At 38.9% G+C, this 23,205-nt stretch overlaps 1 protein-coding gene across 3 annotated transcripts in view; it reads right to left on the bottom strand.

Moving 5' to 3' along the window:
* Positions 1-23,205, bottom strand: part of MTUS2 (microtubule associated scaffold protein 2) — a 386,111-nt gene that overhangs the window by 271,730 nt on the left and 91,176 nt on the right. For all 3 annotated transcript variants that reach the window (XM_060770880.2, XM_060770879.2, XM_060770881.2), the window contains exon 2: positions 1,661-4,231. In XM_060770880.2, coding sequence (XP_060626863.2) covers positions 1,661-3,940 — 2,280 coding nt within the window. In that variant the 5' untranslated portion in view covers positions 3,941-4,231. The remainder of the gene's footprint in view (positions 1-1,660; positions 4,232-23,205) is intronic.

The following is a 23,205-nucleotide window of genomic DNA, read 5'->3' as shown; positions in this document are numbered from 1 at the left end:
AACTTCAAGAATCCCACAGTCAACTAGTCACCAGTGCTCCAAATTATTCTACTGCTCAAGGACATGGTTTGCATCTGCTCAAACGCACACAAAATATTTATGATTAAGAATTCTTCCCCTTTGTTTCACTAGCTGATCTATGTAGATATTTATGGCTGTACAGTACATTGCAATCAAGGATTTTTCAGAATTATTTACCTAAAAGAAACAGATTTACAATATACAAAAATCTGTATATGTTAGAGGCATTCTACTTTCCAGCATCAATATGCATCCCTTATCCTCTATCCCATGCCCCTGAAATGCTGCATTTTATCAAAACACTTGTTATCCAAACTTTATGAGCTATCCACTCCATCCTTTCACTCACTGAGAAACAGAGAGTGCATACAAAATTCATGCAGATATGTACTAGCAGTCAGCTACTACAGATGGCAGCTGCCCAGCTTTTGTTAAATATGTTTCCATATCAGCATCTAACACCTTTGCTGAAAACCCTATTGGCTATTATATAGGGGAGTAATTCTTCACTAAGTTTTTCTCAAAGGTAACAACAAATAATTTCAGCAATCTTTTTTCCATTGCATGAAACTCTTTGAAAATCTGTGGTTGCAACCAGTATATTGTACACAAACAACAGCATTTCCTTGTGGGAAATATTTCAATGCCAACATTTTTTCCAATGCAAATGAACCATGTGTGAATTCTACACAAAATAAATCTTCAACTATATAAATGTCTACACAGGAATGAATGTTTCTTCCTCAGAATATTATTTCCACGCAAAAAGTGCTGTTTTATGTGCAAAGGAACCATATACAAAATTTTGCACAGAATCACTAATGAAGTGCAAAGCTTCTTGTTACCCCAATATTTGTCTCATTAGTGTTTCTCAACACATGGTTTTGTTTTTGTTTACAATTTTTCAAATAATTTTGTACTCAATACCAAAAACATGAATAACTTCAGGTTTTGGTAGTAGATATAATGCACTAAACAACGTAGGACCAAGATAACTGAAAATATTTCTGGGTTGTTGTACGTTTTTTCAGGCTATATGGCCATGTTCTAGAGGCATTCTCTCCTGACATTTCACCTGCATCTATGGCAAGCATACTCAGAGGTAGGGAGGTCAAATATAATATTATTTCTGCTCATTCATCTTCCTGAATTACTGAGGTCTTCTGAAAAGGCACTGCTGATAGTTTCTCAAGTTCTACTGGAATCCACTTGGAGTCCACAAATACTATGGTTATTAATGTATCGACTCTTCCAGCTGAGAGTAGGTGAGTATTGACATACTTTGAGTTTACTAGCAGAAACCTATCCTACTAGACAAGCATTTCTTGACAGATAAATTCCAGTCATAGATGTTTCAATGTCTTTGTTTTCACTGTAACTTTTCATCAATTCATTTTGATCTATTTTACAGCATTCAAAGATTTTCAATATGGAGTAATTTGTACATTCTATTGAATAAATAATGTTACATCTTCAATACCGAGCAGTTCATAAATTCTGTTAAATAATAATTTGCCTTTGCTGTAACACCCTATCACTGGCACTATAGTAAGTGATACAACATCTTGTAAATTCTATATCCCAAACATAGTAAAATACATCAGAGTGACATATCAACTTCATTAAACAAAGATCTTACCTCCTGGAGAAACTTGTCATTCATCTGACCAAAATGATGGCTTGAAGCTTTAATGCCAGATACCACAAGTCCTGGACTGTAAATCCGAGGCTTCTGCAAATCAGGTTTAAACTTGTCATATATGACGTTGCCAGGTTTAATGTCTCCATCATTTGAACATTTTTGCTCCATGGTTGCTACTGGCATGGTGCAAGTAGGAGGAGCATAGGGTAACCCAGCTGGAACAAATGTATGGTCAAGCTGGCTTATTGCCTGGGGGTTCCTTCGAATATAAGTTATTATTTTCGGTCTCACATGCTTGGGCTTGGGGATCTCTGCTTTTGCCTCAATCTGCTCTTCAGCCTTCTCAATACAATAGCTCTCTCCATCTTCCTTAGCTGGGTGGGAACTCTTGGAATGTATAAGGATAGGCTTAGGGATGCCACTGTTAGAAGCAGTCATGTCAGGCACTTTGGGGGATAGGCTTAACAACTCTGTATCATCAAGAGAAGATAGGACTGCAGCAGATGGTAGTTTGCCAACATGAAGCGCACATAGGTCCTTCAGACTGCCATTTGAAACTGTAGTGTGATTGTTAACATTTACATTCACCACAGGCCGTATAGGAGTAGGGGCACATAGAAAGGTGCCATTTGTTTCTGATATTTTGTAGCCCCCTGACATGCCATTTGAAACATGTCTCTTGGCGGTTATTCCTGTGCTTTTGCTCTCCACCGTGGTCTCTAACTCAATGTCCTGAGTGGGAGAATGGCCATCTAATCTATCTTCTTCACTAAATTCTTTTGGGTGCTTCAGCTCAGATGTGAGCACTGCAGCATTTTCATTGTGTGCTTTGATAAGCATCTGCTTACCTTCATTATTGCTCAGACATTTGCTGTCTGGTATGCTTATGCTATGCATCATAGATGGATGCCCACCAGTTGTTTGATTACAACTTGCATCAGCCTCATGTAGGTTTGTGTTTCTTGTAGGTGTCAATGTGTCACTGAGTTTGTCATCATCAACACCAGACAATCCAGAATCCGATTCTTTTCCCACTATACATTCCTCACTTCCTCGGTTCATTGCCGTGCTGTCACTATGACTGCTTCCCCTCCTTAAACCTATTGAGTTATTGCTTCTTACCAGTTTGTCACTGGCATGGTAAAGCCCTTTGTTTAAGTGTGGATCATCTCCTTTGCCACCAGAGTCTTGTAACCAAAGTGGTTTTGCTTTGTGTTCTTCAGTCCCATAATCCTTTTTATTCTGCACTACCACATTTGTTCCCTCTGTCTGACATCTGAGAAATTCAGTCAGCATAATCCTGTCAATTTTTTGCTGACATACGCTCTTAGACTGTGGGCTCCTCAAGTCTGCTTTCCCTCTCTTTTCACCCTGGTGATCTAATTGTGCTTTTGATTTCCAAATTTCATTGGATTTAACCGTTAATTGTAGGTCAACATGAGCAGGACGAGAAGAGCTCTGTTTGTTGAAATTTGATACATCGTCCTTACTTGGTTGTGTTGCTCGGACATTTGATGTATTTATTCCTGAGGTAGGTGAAGGTTTTGAATAACGCATGATGTTTCCCTCTGAGACACTATCAGTTGGACGAAACACCATGCCTAAAAAGTGGTCTGCTGACGTTTTCCGAGATTTCTCAGTCTCCCCAGCCAAATGATGTGAAGTGTCAATAGAGTCCAAGGATGCAGAAAGCAAGCGTTTTCCGGATACCCGACCAACGAATTCTTTCCCCAAAACTTCGGTTTTTGCCATAAGTTTTCTTGATCTCCCCAAAGAAAGCCGTTTTATTCCTTCTGGCTCAATCCTTCTAGGTGATTTGTCCTCTGAAACATGTTGAATGAGATCAGCATCACTTTTAGAAAGAACTACTGAAAAGGTATCATTTGTATTAATCCTCAGATTGGACAAACTATGTCCTCGGCTAATAGGGACTAGCTTTGAAGTGTCCTTAACCCCATCAGTCCTATAATCTCTATACAATTCCCTGCTGGTGGGAGAAGGCAGCCTGGACTCTAGGTGGACAGTTGTACCTTGAAGCCTGTTCTTCTCCAAATCTAATTTTGTGATATTTTCTGGCTCTCCTTTGTTCAAACATCTTGTCTCTCCCAACAAATCATTTGTCCTTAGTTCTCCTCTAGAGCTTCTGACTTCAGAAGTGATTTGGTTGGCATTTGTATCCCCCACGGTCACCATGCGTTCATTGTTATTTTTAATCTCATTCCTGTTGGCCTGCAACAAATTGTAACATGAGTTGTTGGGAACCAGTGGGGTACTCATTTTTAAGTTCCACTTCTCCTATAGCTCTGCTGAAAGACAAATCTTCTCTAACTGTATTAGCCACTAAGCATGCTTCTCTAAGGGGATTCAAACTGATCTGGCAGGAAACATTTCTTTGCAAACCACTTGAGCCTCTTGTCAGTTACATCCTTCTGATGAGTCAGTCATTATTTGGGCAGAGAAAGAAGCCATGAAATCTCCAGAGTAAGAAGCCCAGAAGGAGAGATGGGATTTAATAAATGCAAAAGATGTCCATTAGAGTTCCACTGAAGGACAGATAGTCCATCGAGTCTGCAAGAGAAGAAACAGAGGATAATGTCAGTTTAAATAACAGAAAATTGCATTCAGAGTGACATAGTCAAACTGACATGGAGTCAGAGATCCATGCAGAGAACTATTATTTTCAACAGACCTAAAGCATAATGTACCATCCCACCAACAAATACCTGGATTTTTTTTTCTTTAGCCTTAGAAAACAATGGGATGTTAAGCGGGCAGCTAACCATGATGGATCCACCCACAACAGTACTGGCTAACAGCATATGCTGTAAGATAACAAAAGCCCAATTCAAACCTCACCTCAATCAGACATCAAGCATGAATTGTCAAGAATGAGCAACCAATAGCTTTTGTTAAACAATTGTTTCCATTTTGTGAAAAACAGCCAAATTTACTGGTGCATAGCACAAAAAGACCTGGGTTACCTGTTTGAAATCTGGCTGGATTAATTCAGTTTTTAAGGCCTTATCTCCAAATTCTGCATATATGTGGTGGACATCAAAACAGTTACAGCCACTGTTACAATGCGCTGGTTAAATTGTAAAATAATGTTTGAATGTGTGCTTGAATTGGGAAGTTCTCCTGATATTATACATATTTCTGGAAATCATAGATGTGCTGTTTGAAAGTGTACATACAGGGAATGTGAGCATTCAGCCTATTTTAGAACCATACAAAAGCCTAGTTTCTGGGTCCATCACTCTCAAGTTGGCATGTTTTGCAGGATAGCATGAGACACAATGATAACGCATGGAGAATCCAGTTGACATTTCTGAGACCCATTCACACTGCAGAATTATGGCACAATTATTCCACTTTAAGTGCCATGGCCGAATCCTATGGAATCCAGGGCTTTGTAGCACTTTATCTTAAAACTCTTCATGCCTTTTCCTCAACTGCCAGTCCTGTATTCCATAGAACTGAACCATGATAGTTAAAGTGGAATAACAGCACTAACTTTCTGTAGTGTGAATGGGCCCCATGTGGTTTTGTTTTGGAGATACATTAACCTTCCGTTACTTGAGATATCAGATTTGGCCATAGTGGCACATGCCTTAGATACGTTCCGTTTGGATTACTGTAATGTGGGACTGTCTTTGAAGAGTGTTTTGAAACTGGCTGGTCCAAAGAGCCAGTAACTGGGACTAACTACAGAAATGCACAATTCTGCTATTGCAACCAGTCCATTGGCTGCCATTTTGTTTCTGAGCACAATTCAAATGGTAGGTTATGGCCTCCAAAGTCCTATATGAAGCAGGTCCAGGCAATTTGGCAGATTGTAGATCCTGGTACAAGCCTGTCTGGTCCCTGAGATCCTCAGGAGAGGTCCTTCTCTCAGTTCCACTGCCATCATAAGCTTGTTTGGTGGGAATGAGAGAGCAGGCTTCTTGGTTGCTGCCCCTCGCCTCAGGAACTCCTTGCCTAGAGATGCCAGAACAGCCGTATCCCTGTAGTTTTTCTACCAATAATATAACCATTTCATTCAATCAGGCATCTACAGATGAATGTTCTTAAGAGAAAGCTGTGTTGTGTAGTATTTTATGAATTTTATATAGGTGTGGTTTCAATGGTTTTAAGCATTTATTTTTAATAGTCTTGGTTTAACTCTATCTTAGTGTTTATATCAGGTATGGGTAAACCCTGACCCGGGGATCAGATGTGGCTCCTTGGGCTCTTTTCTCAGGCCCTCTTCTCTTGCACCATCCTATCCTTCCTTTCTTCTCTCTTTCCTTTCTCCTTCCCTCCCTTTCTTTCTTACCTCCCTCTTTCTCCTTCCTTGCCTTTTGTCTTTCCTTCCTTCTTTCTTTCCTCCCTCCCTCCCTCCCTCCCTCTCTCTCTCCCCCATTCCCTTCCATCCTTCCTTCCATCTTAGTCTTCCTCCCTCCCTCCCTTTTCTTTTTCCTTCCTCCTTTTCTCCTGGGGGGTGTTTAACTGGGAGAAGAGAAAATGGAGAGGAAACATGAGAATCATGTTTCAAGCTTTAAAAGGGTGTTCCATTGAGGAGAAGGGAGCTGTAGAGACCAGGGCACAGGAGAGCAATGGGTTCAAATAGCAGGGAAAAATATTCAGCTGAAAAGATTCAGAACTTCCTGGAGAGTGGCATAGGCTGCCTTGGAATGTTGTGGAGTCTCTCTGGAGGCTTTTCCACAGAGGCTGTCTATCAGTAGTGCTTTGATTGTGCCTTCCTGCATGGGAGGGGGTTGGACTGGATGCCCTTTGAGCTTGTTCCAGGAGTATGCAATATGGGGTCTAATGGATACACTTTTGCTCTCCTGTCCACCATCTCATCCTGACCAAGACCAACTCTTTTGGGATCAAAACGTTTCCTGTCTTTCCTTCACTTTCTGCCTCCAAAAGAGAAGAGGGAGGGGAGGAAAGGGCAGGGAGGGGACTTGGGGTGAACCCCCTCCCTCCCAGCCCACCCACCTTGCTCCGGCCTGTCATGCATCCCTCAAGTTAGAAAGTTTGTCCATGCTTGGTTTATATGTATTAGGTTTTAAATTGTACAATGCATAGTTTTTAGCACCACTTCACGTCTCTTTTAAGAGACTAAAACAGGCAACAGCAATGACATTTTCTAAACTACAATCATCCTTAGCTGGCAACTATCACCCAGAGGAGCTTTTCATTGGCTGCCCCAAGACTGTGGAAAAACCTACCAGAAGATCTTCAACAGCTAAATGTCAGAATTTTTAAAAGCATTAAAGACCTATCTCTTCCAGCAGGCCTAACTATGAATTTTAAATTGTCATTTTATAGATACAAATTATTTTAATCTCCATGTTTTTAAAATGGTTTTATGTGTGTTACCCTGCTTTGAGCCTTGCTAGGAGGTTGGGAAGAAATAAAACGTCTGATCATTATTGTTAGTTTTATTATTCCTTTAGTCCTAGAGCAACTCTAATGAAAAAGAACTTAGGTTGATAGCAAGATAGAAGTAACAGCAGAGACTAGGGAGGCTACAAAATAACAACAGATAAAGCAATTGTCTTTTGCTCAGGCAGCAGCTCTTTCGTTTTCTTATTTTCAATCACTTAGTTCTCACGTTTCATGAGTCTGAGGTGCCATTATCTACCCGAGCCCATTTAGAGGAAAACAAATTAGGTGAGATCAAAATAATAATAAACTGCAACTATTGCTTACATTTTCTCTCATTATATCATACAACATCTCTATTGCTATATTTCCAAACAATGTAACTCTTAAAAGAAAATGAATCTCCCAAGAATTACATCTAAAAAACATATTTTCTGTTTTCATCAGAAAGATAAATGTTAGAATGCCTTTTCAAATGCCAAGATAGCAGAAAGCAAAGTGGAGGAGCCCTTCTAATAATATACGTGTCAAAATATATTTTAGTCATGGGAGGTACATAAATGCCTTTTACCACTCTTAGCTGGTATAACAACTGGAATGGACAGAGCTTGGGAAAGTCCCTTCCTGGACTATATCTCTCAGAATTTTTTTAAAAAATGATCTAAAACCTAGTCCTTGCACATTACAGTGTTTCCTAACCAGAGACATAGTGCTCTTTTTCACTGCCTTCTATAACAGACTGCCACCAATTATCACAAACAATGGAGGGAGGGTAGGCAGAATCTGCAACAGGAACACCACACACAAGATGGAAGACAAGATGACAAGATCTAGCCCAAGTTAAGGCTGTGAGGGAATCAGTGCACATATACCCTCGCTCACACAAGGCCAGTCAGTGGGAAGCTACCACTGTATTTTTATATTTTGCCTTTGCTGCTTCTTATTATTTATTAATTAATATATCTTTTGCTTCCACCAATTTATTATTTCATTAGGCCACTTCCTTCACTGGAACATTTAAAGAGCCACACGAAGACTTCAGATGGAATAAAACAGGAATATGTTGTTTATTTTGAACAGTCAATATGCGTAATGGTTTCAGATAACTTGTCAGGCTTTACTTCTTACAGAGGATGGTACTTTTATCTTGAGTTTCTTAATTAACAAAGTTCCACAACACAAATCCAAACAGGATCTTTTAAACCTTTGAAATCTCCCTTCCTCCCACAGCACTCTAATCACTATAGAGGCCTGTTGACTATTGTCTTCAAAGAGGAATCCTTCCTTCTCCCTTCCAAGCTTCTGTCTTCTTCCCCACCAAACTCCTAACTGCCTTAAAATAGCCGCCTTGCTCTTTCTCTTTGCCTCTGGCACCGCCCATCTCCAGTTACTGAGTTTTTCCCTCCAATTTCATTAGCCAATCAGACTGCACTTGTATGAGGCTGCCTGTTTGCTCCATCCACCTTTTTTTCTTAGCTTTTGCAAGCTGGGCCTGACCTGATTTCTACCTTTTTACACCAACTGTTTAAGGTAGGCAAATCTGTTACTCCCTCTATTCCCTAACTTGTGATCTGACTCCAGCACTTTATCCATCAGCCCTGTCCTTGTAAATGACTTGCACCAGTCCACACCCCCCCCCCCCCAAGCTCAGAAACTGTTTACAACTCAGGCCATTGGTAGTTTGCATAATGGTTGTTTTATATTGTGTTATGTGTGGTACTGTTTATGGAGTTGCTTTTATGAACTTTGTTGTGTTATATTTTAACCATATTGAGTTAAGCAGCCTGAGTCCCTTTGAAGAGATGAAGTCAGGGTACAAAAAGAAAGTTATTATTATATTGTATTCTTCCTGGTTGAAGCTTTTTTCTTCATCTCTCCCCCCCCCCCCACATTTCATAGGGGTCATGTGCTCCCCAATATTAGGACACAGTACAGTACAGATTCAAATCATACAAGAACATCAGCAAACACTAGTGAAGTTAAACAACATTTACTGTTAATTAATGTAAATTACTTTAACTGGAGAATATACATTATTTTGACAAAACAACACAGCCATTCAATTAGCCTGCACGTAAGGTTTAAAAAAAAAACTCAGGGAGTAGTCTGAATCCTGCTCCAGGATTTGGATTTTCCCCTGTACTGGGCAATGGAGAAACCAATCACGCATCCATATGTGCCATCCTAGGTTATGTTCCCACAATGATTGTGCACTCCGCAGGCTCAAAGAGCCTGTCCAATTCTTGGAAGTAAAACTTTCTGCAAAGGTTGCCAGACAGCCAAAGACAGAAGTCTTCTTTCCCTAAACCCAAAGCTCTGGTAAGTGGCAGTTTTCTTTCTTTTGGGGGAGAATTTGGGGTGTTGGTGGGGAAGATTCCTACCTCTTTTCCAGCTATGCTGCCCTACTTTGAAAGTAATTGCCAGCATGCCCGTGTGGCCATAATGTAGCCCCAAACCAGTATGTTTCTTACCAGTTGGATTTGTATTATGTTCCTGTGGAGAACTGCTGTCAATGTTAAATCATTGCCAGAGATCCCTTTACAGAGTGAGGGCCCTTCAAGACAGGTCCTTTATCTCAGGATCTGATCCCAGGTTTTCTGTTTATCCGAGGTTATCTGGCAGTGCAGACTCATATAATCCAGTTTAAAGCGGAAAATCTGGGATCTGTCCTGGGATAAAGGAGCTGTCTTGAAGGGCTATCATTAATTACTATTGAAAAGACCTTTCTTCTGGTATACCAGTTGTAGAATGCCTGATATCTTTTCCAAAAAAAATGTTATAGGCTTTTATAAAACGTGTTGCAATCATTTAATTCCACTTTAATGAAGAAAGCATATGCTTTGCTCTTTTAGCTGTTTATTTGGTTTTCAAGTCTGATCTAATGCAACAGCATACATTATTAGGTTCTTGTGGGTTTTTTCGGGCTATAGAGCCATGTTCTAGAGGCATTTCTCCTGACGTTTCGCCTGCATCTATGGCAAGCATCCTCAGAGGTTGAGAAGGTCTGAGCATACATTATTTTTTTCATATTACATTTCCTCTGTTTACTACTTTTGTTTTGCTCTGCTTTCTACTGTAAAGACTACCCTGAGAATTTTCAGTTTACAGATATAATAAAGAAATACATTCCATAAAGGAAGTAATAAGCACATGATCTGGCTTCCTGTTCATCCAAGGTCCCCTGACATTTTGATTAAAGGCTATGATTATTGAAAGGGAATAAGATAGCCTTCTAGTAATATACAGCACAATGTTTACATGAGAAATATGTTAAAATAATGTCATTTCTGCAGTCCATATGCTTGTTAAATGTTTCAATGACTTATACAATATTGCTGATGGATATTATGACATGATATAATAAAATGAACAACATTAATAAGGCTCAAAATACTCCTCCAATCTCATCTCTCACTGAGCTAAAGCAGCATAAATTAACTATACCATTGTGTCACTGAGATGTGAGAATGCGTCTTGTCTTTCAACAACTGCATTATTCAGCCAAATGTTTACATTTCCAAAACAGAATACATCTTTTGACAAACTCACCGTTTATTATCACAATCCCATATATGCCCCCCCCCCCCCGGTGGTGCAGCGGGTTAAATTGCTGAGCTGCGGGACTTGCTGACGGAAAGGTTGGAAGCTCGAATCTGGGGAGCGGGGTGAGCTCCCGCTGTTTGTCCCAACTTCTGCCAAACTAGCAGGTCAAAAGCATGCAAAAGGAGAAAGCCTCCAGGAAGAAGCCCAGAAGTAGCCATGTATAAATATGTGAAAGGAAGCCACAGGGAATTCTAAAAAATCATTTTAAAAATAAACTCTTTCATGACTTTATAGTTACATTGCTCCTGGGGTTTTTTAATTATGTCAGAAGTGAATTAAGAATATACTGCAAATCGCCTCTGGTGTGAGACGTTGCCCAGGGGACGCCCAGATGTGTTACCATCCTGTGGGAGGTTTCTCTCATGTCCCCACATGGGAAGCTGGGGCTGAGAGATGGAAGCTCACCCTGTCTCGCAGATTTGAACTGCCAACCTTCAGGTCTTCAGATCAGCAGTTCAGCCAGCACAAGGGTTTAACCCATTGCACCACCATTGCTCCTGGTGTGATCCAGGGTATGTGAGCAAGAACATGAACATGCCTTCTAGTAAAAAGAGATATGCCACTCATGTCTCTTTTTACATTATAAGAAGTAAACATATGAAACATATGGAAATATGCAATTGGTCAAACAGGGAGTCCCTTCCCGTTTGACCAATTGTACTCCATGACAAATTGTTAGACTGAATGCATGCCGATTCTCCCAGATTCATGGCACATGTTTGTTTGCAGGAGGAACCCTGCTGTTGTCATAATAACAAAGCCAATCTGTTTTACCAAAAGAATTGTCCAGCTTAGGAAGTATATTCAACATAGAGAAACTTTGAACTAAGAGGATAAATAGGTCTGATATAGTACTTGGATCTTCTTAGTATCTTAATTATTGGTTGATGTGAACAAATATTATATCTTGTTGAGCTATTTTGTGCAAATCCAGTATTTTTATCTGATTTACAAAGCTATTGAAGTCTCAGCTGTAAATATGTAGTCAGGGAATTATGAAAATGTGGAATCTATTATCTGTTGTACAAACATGTAGACTCTGAATAGAACATGCCGCAACACCTGTTCTGGAGTTATCTAGTTGACTCAGATATGATTCATATTTTAGGAGGTGGACACATTTTCAGAGGCTTGTCTCCGAAGAAATGTGTGTAATCTTTGCTGCCCTCAGTCTTGCATTTGTTTTGCTTCTTGTGGAAGCATTCCCAAAGCTGTGTGGGATGCAACTTACAAAGGTGACCAAACACGAATTAGTAACATTTGATGTTTTGACTTTGACCCACAAATGACTTCATAATATTGGAGACCATTCCTATTAATTATGCACCATATAATTAATTCTAAGATGAAGACCAATCACAGCCTAAACTGCTGGTAGATATACTATATTATCCAGCTATTTCATACGAATGCTAACTGGCACAACCTGGGGATCACAACCAGATACAGTGAAGAAATCCACCCTTACACTTTGCTACTCCGCTGCTGAGTATGCATGCCCAGTGTGGAACACATCTCACCATGCTAAAACAGTGGATGTGGCTCTTAATGAGACATGCCACATTATCACAGGATGTCTACATCCTACACCACTGGAAAACTTGTACTGTTTAACCAGTATTGCACCACCTGATATCCACTGGGAAGTGGAAGCCAATAATGAAAGGACCAAGGCAGTGACATCTCTGGCCTATCCTCTACTCACAGGAACACCTCAGCAAGCAAGAGTCCAAAAGTAGCAGACGAAAACCCGGAACCACAACCAGTGGCTGATATTTATTTATTTATTTATTTATTTATTTACTGTATTTATAGGTTCTTGTGGGTTTTTTCGGACTATAGAGCCATGTTCTAGAGGCATTTCTCCTGACGTTTCGCCTGCATCTATGGCAAGCATCCTCAGAGGTAGTGAGGTCTGTTGGAATTAGGACAATAGGTTTATATATCTGTGTATTTATATACTGTATTTATATTCTCAGTCCGTGGGCGACTCAAGGAGGTTTACAGAGGCAACCATTCAATGCTCAACAACACCATAAAATGCATTTAAAAACAGTAACATATAATATAAAACCATAACAAGATCAATAAAAACACCAATCATTAGCGTCTCCTAGTTAAAACATTATCCAGTCTCATCATCCAGTTGTTCCATTTTCCTGTGTCTGTTACACTGCATTTGTAAACACTTGCTCAAAAAGCCAAGTATTGACTTTTTTCTGGAATGTTAAAAGGGAGGGGGGCAATCTAATGTTCCTAGGAAGGGTGTTCCATAGTTGAGGGGCCACCACTGAGAAGGCCCTGTCTCTCATGTGACAAAGTCGGGATTGAGAGCAGGGCCTCCTCTGATGATCTTAAGGTCCTAGATGGTTCATAAGGGGAGATGCGCTCAGACAGGTAAGTTGGGACTCCCTCTGGGCACACAGAAGCCTGGGCAACTCGGAAGGCACTGAACAGACTGCGTTCTGGCACCACGAGATGCAGAGCCTACCTTGAGAAATGAAGTAAATCATAGACCACCTATTGGAGAAGAGCAAATCACAGACCACCAATTACAGTGCAACCAGAACCCTGCCACAAGCACGATGGAGGACCTCCTTATAGCAACACCAGAGACTCTCCAAGTTGCCAGCTACTGTTAAAGGACATTTAATATAATGCCAAGTTTTAAAACTTCATATTTTTAAAATACATTGCAACAGTACTCTTGGTTCGCTTCTGATACCATTAAAAAATTAGCTATTTCCTTAAACTTATCTCTGATTCCTAACTTTTTGCTCTCATCCACAGGGCTCAGTGGTCTCAGCTCCTGCTCTAAACATCTCATAATGGTGTTGATTTTTCCCTTCTCCTCCTGCTCTTCCTCTTGTCACTATTGTCTTTATTTTTATGCTCTTATTTTTTCCCAAAACTGATACTCAGACATTTCCATGTTGCAAATGGCAATTTGCATATTTAGCATATTTCATCTAGCAGTCCCTGCATGGGGGCATAGTTGATCATCTCTACCCCTCTTTCTCAGCATAGAACAGATGGTGCCTTAGATGGTGGACATTCCTTACAGTCAGGAAAACAGACAGGCAGCATGTGAATGTCAGTTTTTCTATTAGCTCTGCAGAATTATCCCAATTTTGTCGCATCTGAATTTTTTCGCTTGCTCTTTGCAAAGTTTGTAGAACACCTCTTATTGTAATATTTCAATAATCTCTTTTGAGGTTTGAAATACCTCATTCTTGCATGTGAGGACAAAACAAGCAAAGGCGGGAGTCAGATTTATCATAAGAGTGGTGTTTCACCAAAATTGAAGTTTATATGACCACCAGGGAATTCTTTTGATTCTTTTGCTGACCATCTTTGAGCAAAAGTGTAATAAATCCTCATTGAGCACTAAGAGCTTGAGTATGGATGTATACCATAAATATACAGACTAACTGTCAGGCAAAAAACCAATAGATTTCAAGAAACTGCTCTTCCAACAACAACAACATTTGCTTTTGAAGCATAAAACATAGCAGGATATAAATATTTTAAATATATGTACATAAGTATGCAATATTATAACATAGTTGGTATGTTTTGAGGAGTGACATCCATTTTTACGTGTGTTTACATTGTATAAAATCTAGCTAGAGTTCTAATTGCTTCCTCTACAGTACATGTTTATCTAATCATGTCTGAGCTTTCATCTCCTTCCTTTCCTGCCTTTTGCTGTTCTGTTCTCCAAGACAAGTACAACTGAAATCTTTCATCTTATCAAATGTGAAAAGTACAGAGCCTTAACTGAAGGTAACATAAACCTTTTTCTAGCTTCTATTGTCTTTATTAACTGGTATCTAAGCTTAAATTTCAAAAAAGGAGAGAAATTCAATTGGTAACTAGGTCATTAATTGATAAATATCTTGCAGCTCGGAGTTGGTGTGTGGCGTAGAGGCATTTCGGATGGGGAGAAATTGATATGCATTTTTAGGGTTTTTTTGTAATGCAATAAAAAGTAACATAAAATTTATTTGCACTTTCTTTGCTGAAATGCAGAAAGCAGTTCTAGCATGCTCTGATCCTTCCTCAGAATTTGGCAGTGCAGTTTTCCACTCAAAATAAAAAATGTGTACACTGTGAAAAATGGGCAAAAAAGTGCATAGTTGGATAAATCACATGCAAAAATGAATACAGTAGAGTCTCGCTTATCCAACCTTCGCTCATCCAACATTCTGTATTATCCAACACAGTCTGCCTCCCACCTGGAATAATGTCTTCAGGAACATTCTCATCAGCAAAGACACTTTGAACAGGAATCCCATTGTCATTCTCTGCATCTAAAGCACCCTCATCATTAGAAACAGCATTGTCACTGCCACTCCCAACATTATTAAAAACAGCATTGTCATTCCGAACATTCAGAGTGTCCTGGTCATTAGACACAATCACAGGCTGAACTCCAATAGCATCAGACCATAAATATATGGTCTGGTATGAAGATTCAGAACAGTGTGTTGATAGGTATAACGATAAGAGGCTGATAGCCATGCAGTAGATGGCTTTCACAGTGTTCGACCTTATTTCTCTTGCAATTGGCAGCAACTTACCATCACACATCAGGAGGACAATGCCAGCTAGCTTATAGAGTCTATCAACACATCCTGTGATTATTCTGCATGTTTCATTCTGTGCTGTATTCACCTGCTTCGCATTGGTAGACTTGTGCCAGAAGGGGGAAGGAATACTCAGCAGTTGAGTAAGATAAGGCTACGGCTGATGTTCTTACTAGTTTTGGATTTCCACCCCATGTGCCACCAGTTTCCCAAAGATGCTTAACAAAATAGTTTTGTATACAAACAGGTTTTTCTTGAAAAAATGAATTTTTAGCAGAAAAAGTAATGAAGTGTGAAAAATAGGTGGAAAATGCTAGGAAAAATATTCTCATAATCTCGGCCATCAAGAAGAAAACTTTTGAGATGACTGATTTTTGCATGCAAGGTTTAATTACTAAAGGTTTACATTGCAAGAGTTCATTCATGTTTTGCTTAGAGCAGTGGAAAGCCAATGCCACAGGAATGTCATTTCCCTTAGAAGTGGTCCAAGATTGTCTGGACAAAGCATCAGAATCAATGTTACTGCCTACCACATTAAATCAGTGAGTTGTTCACATTTATAATGTTTTTCGAAACAGTTTTACTCCTGGAGCTTGTGGCATCTCACAATACCTTTAGAACTAACAATGAAATAATTAGTCAGTTAAAATCCCATCGATCAAAGCAGCAAACATAAAATCCTCTCAAATCACAAATGAATTATATAAATGTCATCAATGGGTAATAGTGTAATATTATACCTCCTCTGGATCAATCTTTATTAAAAATACATTCTGTGCACATTGTTATTTTATGCATCATTTAAATGTCTGACAATTACTCATGTTTCTAAATCTGTTAAAAATGGACAACAAAGCAGAAATCTTTCAGCTCCAATTATAGAAGAAAATGAACATGTTTTCTTCATAGTCCATGGACATGTACTCATAAGTTTCTTTTTTGCGAGTGAATACATAATTATGTTAGGTTTACAGAACACTATGAAACAAAATCCAGAAAAGAATGACAGCTTCACTGACTAACAAAATGCTTTTTAAAGGCATTTTATGCAAGCTTTTGCAGCTCCTCTAGTTTCTTCATTGGAAAAAAATATTTTAAAAACCAAGCAGAACAAAAGAAAAATGATAGTAGTTTAGTTATAGGCCTACATTTTGTAACTGATGTTGCTTCTGTTCTTGCTTCTAGAATATTATGTTATTTATTGTACAATTCATCATACTTCATGAGAAATATAATTTGGGCATTTTTGAAAGCAAAGGTGGGCATTGTACAACACATTGCTTACTTGGAAGAATATTAGTATCCTAAAGGAGTGTTTCGTATATTCAAATATGGAATTCATAATGTTTTCTGATTTGTCTTGTCTTTGCTCACCCTATACAATGCAGATAAGGTACACTGAAGAAGGAAAAGTATGTAGTAGAGTTTACCACTGTTGTTTGCCATCCAGTCAGCTTCAACTTCTGAGAGATCTCCAAGAGCCCTGGTTGTCAATAGCCCTCCTCAAGTATCACAGAGTCAGGAATGTGGCTTCTTTGATTGATTTAATATCCATAATACGTTCTTTTCTTTACCTTCAGCATTAGTGTATTTTTAATGAGTCGTGTCATTGTATGATCTCATGTGAATCCATCTTGGAGTTTAAGATCATCGGGGGAGGCCCTGCTCTCTATCCCTCCTCCTTTGTAGGCGTGATTGGCAGGGATGAGAGACAGGACCTTCTCAGTGGTGGCCCCTTGGCTGTGGAATTCCCTCTCCAGGGATAGTAGATCAGCCCCCTCCCACCCGACCTTCCGTAAGAGAGTGAAAATGTGGCTCTGTGACCAAACCTTTGGAGAACACGCAATAGCTATGGAATGATGTACAATGACTATTGGAATGGCTAGGATTACACTTGAGGATTACGGGATCCATTGTAATGATATTGCCTTAGATGTTTTAAAATGTTTTAATGTATTTTATAATTCTATTTAAATGTTTATTTAATTGTTCATTGTTTTATGGCATCGAATAGTTGTAAGCCACCTTGAGTCCCCTCTGGGGTGATGAAAGGTGAGGTAGAAATGTCATAAATGAATAAATAAATCGCTTAAGTTCAATCATTTTGCCTCCTAATGACAGTTTTGGCTTGATTTGTTCTAAGGTCAATATATTTGTCTTTTTGGTACTACATGGTATACATAAAATAATGCCCCTTTGGGGCTAATTATATATTATATATTCATGTGCACATATGTGCAAAAACACATACAAACCAAGGTTCAGTGTTGCTGTTACGTGCCTTAAATTGGCTTTGGTATGCTGTGACACTATAGCTAGGAGACTCCCAAGACCTTGGACAAATGAAAAACCATGGCTTATGAATACTTATTAAGGAAATAACTATAGCCAAAAATCCATAAGGTACAAGTGTAGTGATAGATTGGATCCAGTTTTATGGAGAGCAAATCACATAGTAACAGTGACTTATTCACAAATGTGGTCAATTTGAGTAGAAACCTGTTGGTTAGTCCTAACTAGATTGGACTCATTTAATCACTTGTTGAATTGTAGGTCAAAATATGGTTTAATCCAATTACTTCCATCATTCTACTCTGATTAGGGCTAACCAAAAAATCATGCAAAGGAAAAAACATTTTGTGTCACCATTCAGGCTGCATCAGAAAAAGTGAGCTTAACACACGAAAGCTTTGTTGAAATAAGCTGATTAGAATTAAATATGTCACAAGGCTACTTTTTCCTCCCCTCCTAATAATGAATGGCTATATCTTTGAAAAATACAAATTACTGTTACACTGTTATTTTTTTAACTATCCTAATTTACAGCTTGTAAGAGGAAATCAACTTGGAAATTTGATTAAATGCAAATTGGATACAGTCTAACTCGCCAGTACATTGGATTTACAATAGAATGCTACAATATGTATTGTCTGATATTGTTTTCCATCCATCATTTTGCAGTGTTAGGAATTATTTAGGTATCTCATTGAACAAAGTAAAGCTTATTAACAAATACACAATATATTTTCCATAGCCCTGCAATTGGCACCATATCCAGTAATGAGGACACAAAAGGCTTTTAATGAATTATAGAACAATCAATTACAGAGGCATAGATGGGACAATGACCTTTCTAACTCAAGCAGAACTTCAACCTCTCTTCTTCAGCCCATAGCAACAAAGTAAGTGTGAATAGACAGTTAATGTGATCCAAGGTTCAAGACTTCAAAAGTGGGGTGGGATGGGAGTAAAAGGAAGTGGGAGACAAGGAATAGAAGTGACTGATGGAGTAGCATTATGTTCATCCATGTTCAGTTGAAATCTGGGCAAATCAAGACCACTGGGCCATGACCCCAAAATAAGTATTATTATTATTATTATTATTATTATTATTATTATTTGTTGTTGTTGTTGTTGTTGTTGTTTATTCATTCAGTCGCTTCCGACTCTTCATGACCTCATGAACCAGCCCACACCAGAGCTCCCCGTTGGCCGTCACCACCCCCAGCTCATTCAAGGTCAAGCCAATCACTTCAAGGATACCATCCATTCATCTTGCCCTTGGTCTGCCCCTCATCCTTTTTCCTTTTGCCAAACACAAGAGTTGTAATGGGAAAGCAGCCCTTTAGAAGACCCTGTTTAGTCCCCCAATATAATAATAATAATAATGATAATAATAATAATAATAATAATAATAGCTGTTTTATTGGGTCTTGCACGCTGCTTTTTATACTTCTTTCAAACTCTAAAGTTGACCAAAAACTAATTTGTAACCCTTTTGGTACTAATGTTGGAGAGTGGTCCCTGATCAAAGTGGTCCCTGGTCAAAAAAAAAAAAAAAGGTTGAGAACCACTGATATAGACTGAACTGACTACTGTGTTGAACAGAATACAAACTTTTTTTAAAAAAAAAGAAAACTTATTGCCACATTTCAATTATTTTCAGTGCTTTCACCAGATAATTGAATCATAAATATCTACATTATTGCCAATCACTACTCACAAGCATCTTGAGATTTCTCTCCCTCTCCCCTCTATATATATTGGCAGTTGTGTATCCATCTTAATCTATTGTAGCAAATGAGCAGGGAGTTTTATTTAGCATGTGTTTTTATGGTATATAGCAGCCTACTTCACTTAAAGCATTTTGAATGAGAGTTTCTTTAACCACATATGGCATAAACTGTGTCAACACAGCAAAAATGAATAGCTAATCCTCCAGGTAAGAATTAAGGTGATAGACTCCCTCAAGCTCATTTTCCTCGTATGATTTTCTTAAATCTCAAATTGGTAATTGCTGAACACATGCACAAAAAGAAAACTCTCAATCATATGAACTTCCCAAATTAAATTAGTACAGCTATTACCAGTATGGACAACACTGTAGTATAAACACTAGAAATAGATCCACTGAATCTATGGGAACTTGGTATGTCAACAGCAACACAATGTTTTGGTAGAGACAGAATTCACTTTTTTGTTTTCTTTACCTGCTTTGCCCTTTTTAATGATAGCTGAGCTAGCATAGATTTTTAAGTGATGGGGGCTCTAATTTAATAACATGGTTATGTACACAGGGATTCACTGCTGACTCTTGAATAGTAAGAACTCAAAACTTTAGATGAAACCAATTTCTCCATGTTTTCCCTCTCAATATTTGTTTTGTTTTTTTTTAAAAAAAAACCTCAGATTTTATTTCTATGCAAATTATGGGAAAATGCAGATTTTTGAAAGTTCTGAGTTTTCTTAATAGGAATTGGGTAAGAAGAATCCTGATGATAAAATGTATAAGTATGACATCCACTATTTCAATGTACTTCAGATATGATCTTAGCATTCCTTGCAATGCCATTTTTAAGGGTGAGTAGAATCATTTCCCCAGTGATTGCAGATGAGAGACATTTTCAAGGTTCACCTTATGAAGCTACAGCTTCAAAGAGGTCTGCCCAGTTCATGGTCTTGTCCATCAAACTATCCCAGCTCTGCGCCAGGTACTGTTCCATTTCTTGCTAGGCCAACTTTCCATTTCTTAATTAATTCTTCCCAGAGCTGTTGTCACTAGTCATTGACATGCCACCAGGCCAAACCGATGGCAAAAGAGACTCTGAACCCATCAATGAACAAAGCTACCTTTGTTATATTGTGGTGGTAAACATTTGTGCTGACGTGCACCAGTGCTTCCGAAGATGCATGTGTCCTCTGCCTGACCTCACTGGCTTCAGGAACTTTCAAGAAGTGACAACTTCTACTTTGCCAAAATAATTTTTATATAACGTGTCAGATGTGTTTAATCATTAGAGATTAATGGCATAATTATTTGACTTACTCTCGCCAGTATTCTGATAGGCTTGTCAATTATAACACCTCTAAGCCAGTATTTACGATTCAGGTGAGTCAAAGAAAACCATCCCTCCTCAGCCGGTCTTTATCTCTTAAAACCAGAAAGCTTTATCTTAATGTCAAAAAACATTACCCAGGAAAAAAGGGTGGAAGAAAAAGAAAGTCAACACTTTTTTTACAAATTGAATTCATTATTATATGATAATTTTTTTCTTCCAGAACAAAGCAGAGAGATGCAAATGAATAGAACAGTCAGTGTGGAATGGAGGTGATCTGAAGCAAAAATTCACCAGTTCCCAAAGCAACAGTTCTGAAAATGCTTTCATTATCTAGCAATGGGATACAAGTTTGAGATAACATCTTTCCAGCTCAGCAGTGGAATTAGCAGAAAGCACTTTTGTGCTCCCAAGACTACAGTTCTCTCCTGCCCTGATCATGTGACTGTCGGAAACTGTTGTGGGCGAGTCATCAAGACTGTGGGTTCAATGATTTTGAGTGGATGGATCCACACAGGTAGATGGCAATGGGCTTCTCATTTCCTATTGTGGTCCAGACAGGGGCCCTAGTTAAGAGTGTCTTCCTGGAAAGCAATATACTGGATTGACTCTGGCCACTAAGCCTGTTCACTTATCCTCATCACCAGAGGAGATCCTAATAGCCTCCTCTACATTCTAGGTTCTTGCCTTGACAATAATCTCAACATGGTTTGGTTCTTTTGGTTTGTTTTTGACTTCTGGTTTCCCAGCTTCCTGTTTTGTGGATGGGGAAGAGGAGGGAGTGAGGTGGCAACCGTAGCAGCAAGTTAGTTCTGACAGTAACATCTTGCTTTCCTTTTTCAATAATTTAATATCCTTCTAAAGCAGTGGTTCCCAACCTTTGGTCCTCTAGTTGTTTTGGATTTTGACTCCCAGAAATCCCAGCCAGCTTACCAGCTGTTAAGAATTGTGGGGGCTGAAGGCCAAAACACTTGGAAGAGCATGGGCTGGGAACCACTGTTCTGGAAGGATAGGTGAATGCATAACACTCCAGATGTTGTAGAACCATATACACCATTATTCTTCATCATGGGCTATATTGGACTGGGCTAATGAAAGAAGCCATCCAGCAAGAACTGGAAGATGCTCACGATTTGTTCCTGGCCTGCTACAACTGCCAAGTATAAAGGAAGTGTTTGGAAAAGTTACTTCTTTGGGCCACAGCTCCCTGAATCACAAGCCAGCATATGCCCAGAGTCTCCAGTGGAATACTTATGGGGTGGAAATTGCCACTTTTATTGCTTACACAACAGAAAGGCACACAATCCTGGTTTTTTCTCCCTACCCTGCTCCAATGGCATCACTTCAACAAAAAAAAAGGATTGTTTTGCCTATGCACAATATAGAAGATAATACATCAGGCAATGTTCCCAAAATTGGCATGGTTAGGAAAAGTATAAACCCGCATGAAAGCAGTACTTCTTTGGGATTTTGTGGATCAACAAATGGAGAATTTATAGTACAGTACAATCCAGGCAACTATTGATTGGACTTAGGTTCAAGGTTTTTCCAAGGCTAGAGACCCAATCAGAAGCAAAGGCTTCAATTCTATTGTTAGTTGCAACTAATATAGACCCATTGATCAGTGGATATATTCTCACGTTGATTCACCATTCATCAGTCATAATTAATAGGATTTAGGCCTTAATGTCTCTTTTCTCCCAATTTATCATATTCCAATCTTTGCCATCTTCTGCAGAGGTGGTTTTACTTTTGTGAAATGAATAAAGGTCACTTACAGCCTAACCATACGTGATGTCCCTCTGTGCAAATGTTCCATTTTATACTAAATAAAGCAGGCATCTGTTTTAACAACAGAGGGACAAGCAGGGGTTTGTTATACCTGGCTGCATTTCATTCACCTCAGGTGTGAAAAGACCTTGAAGTAACAACAACTAACCAAGGTCAAACACATTGCCAGTGTTTTTAAAGTAAGATGGCATTCTTAGGCACAGATAGTAATAACATGTTAATTCACTGAATTATGTGAATGAATGTATTTAGGTTAAGATTGTATAGCACCTTAATGAAGACCTACAAAATATAAATACTGAAAAATTCACTGAAAGTTGCTGATTTGTTGGGGTTTTTTTATAGCTGTGTTAGTCTGGCCCAGTATAAGAAAAGAAAGGTCTTTTGTGGCTCTAACTCCACAACCGTGTATATACTGGGCATAGGCACATGGACTTGAGCATGGTACTATGTGTATGTATGTTCCTTCAAGTTGCCTGTCGATTTATGATGACCCTATGAATTTCATAGGGTTCTCTTAGTCAAGGAACACTCACAGGTAGTTTGACTAGTTCCTTCCTCTGAAATATAGCCTACAGCACCTCGTATTCTTGGTGGTCTGCCATCCAAGTATTAATGCAGGCTGATCATTCTCAGCTTCCAAAAATATACTTTGTGCATCTGGTGAAAGGGACTACTCAAGGACATATTTTAAGGAGGTCAGCATCATAGTGACCAATGAGCATGTGGCCAAGCACTTAAATGCCTGCCCAAATCTTGTATGGGCACTGTGAGAATTGAAATCATGTTCTAAACTAAATCTGATACTCTTAATGATGGCACAGGCCTCTCTATTTTTTGTTATTACATA

This window comes from Anolis sagrei, chromosome 3 (assembly GCF_037176765.1).
Source record: "Anolis sagrei isolate rAnoSag1 chromosome 3, rAnoSag1.mat, whole genome shotgun sequence".
Classification (NCBI taxonomy): Eukaryota; Metazoa; Chordata; class Lepidosauria; order Squamata; family Dactyloidae; genus Anolis; species Anolis sagrei.
This window is presented reverse-complemented; position numbering and strand designations above follow the sequence as displayed.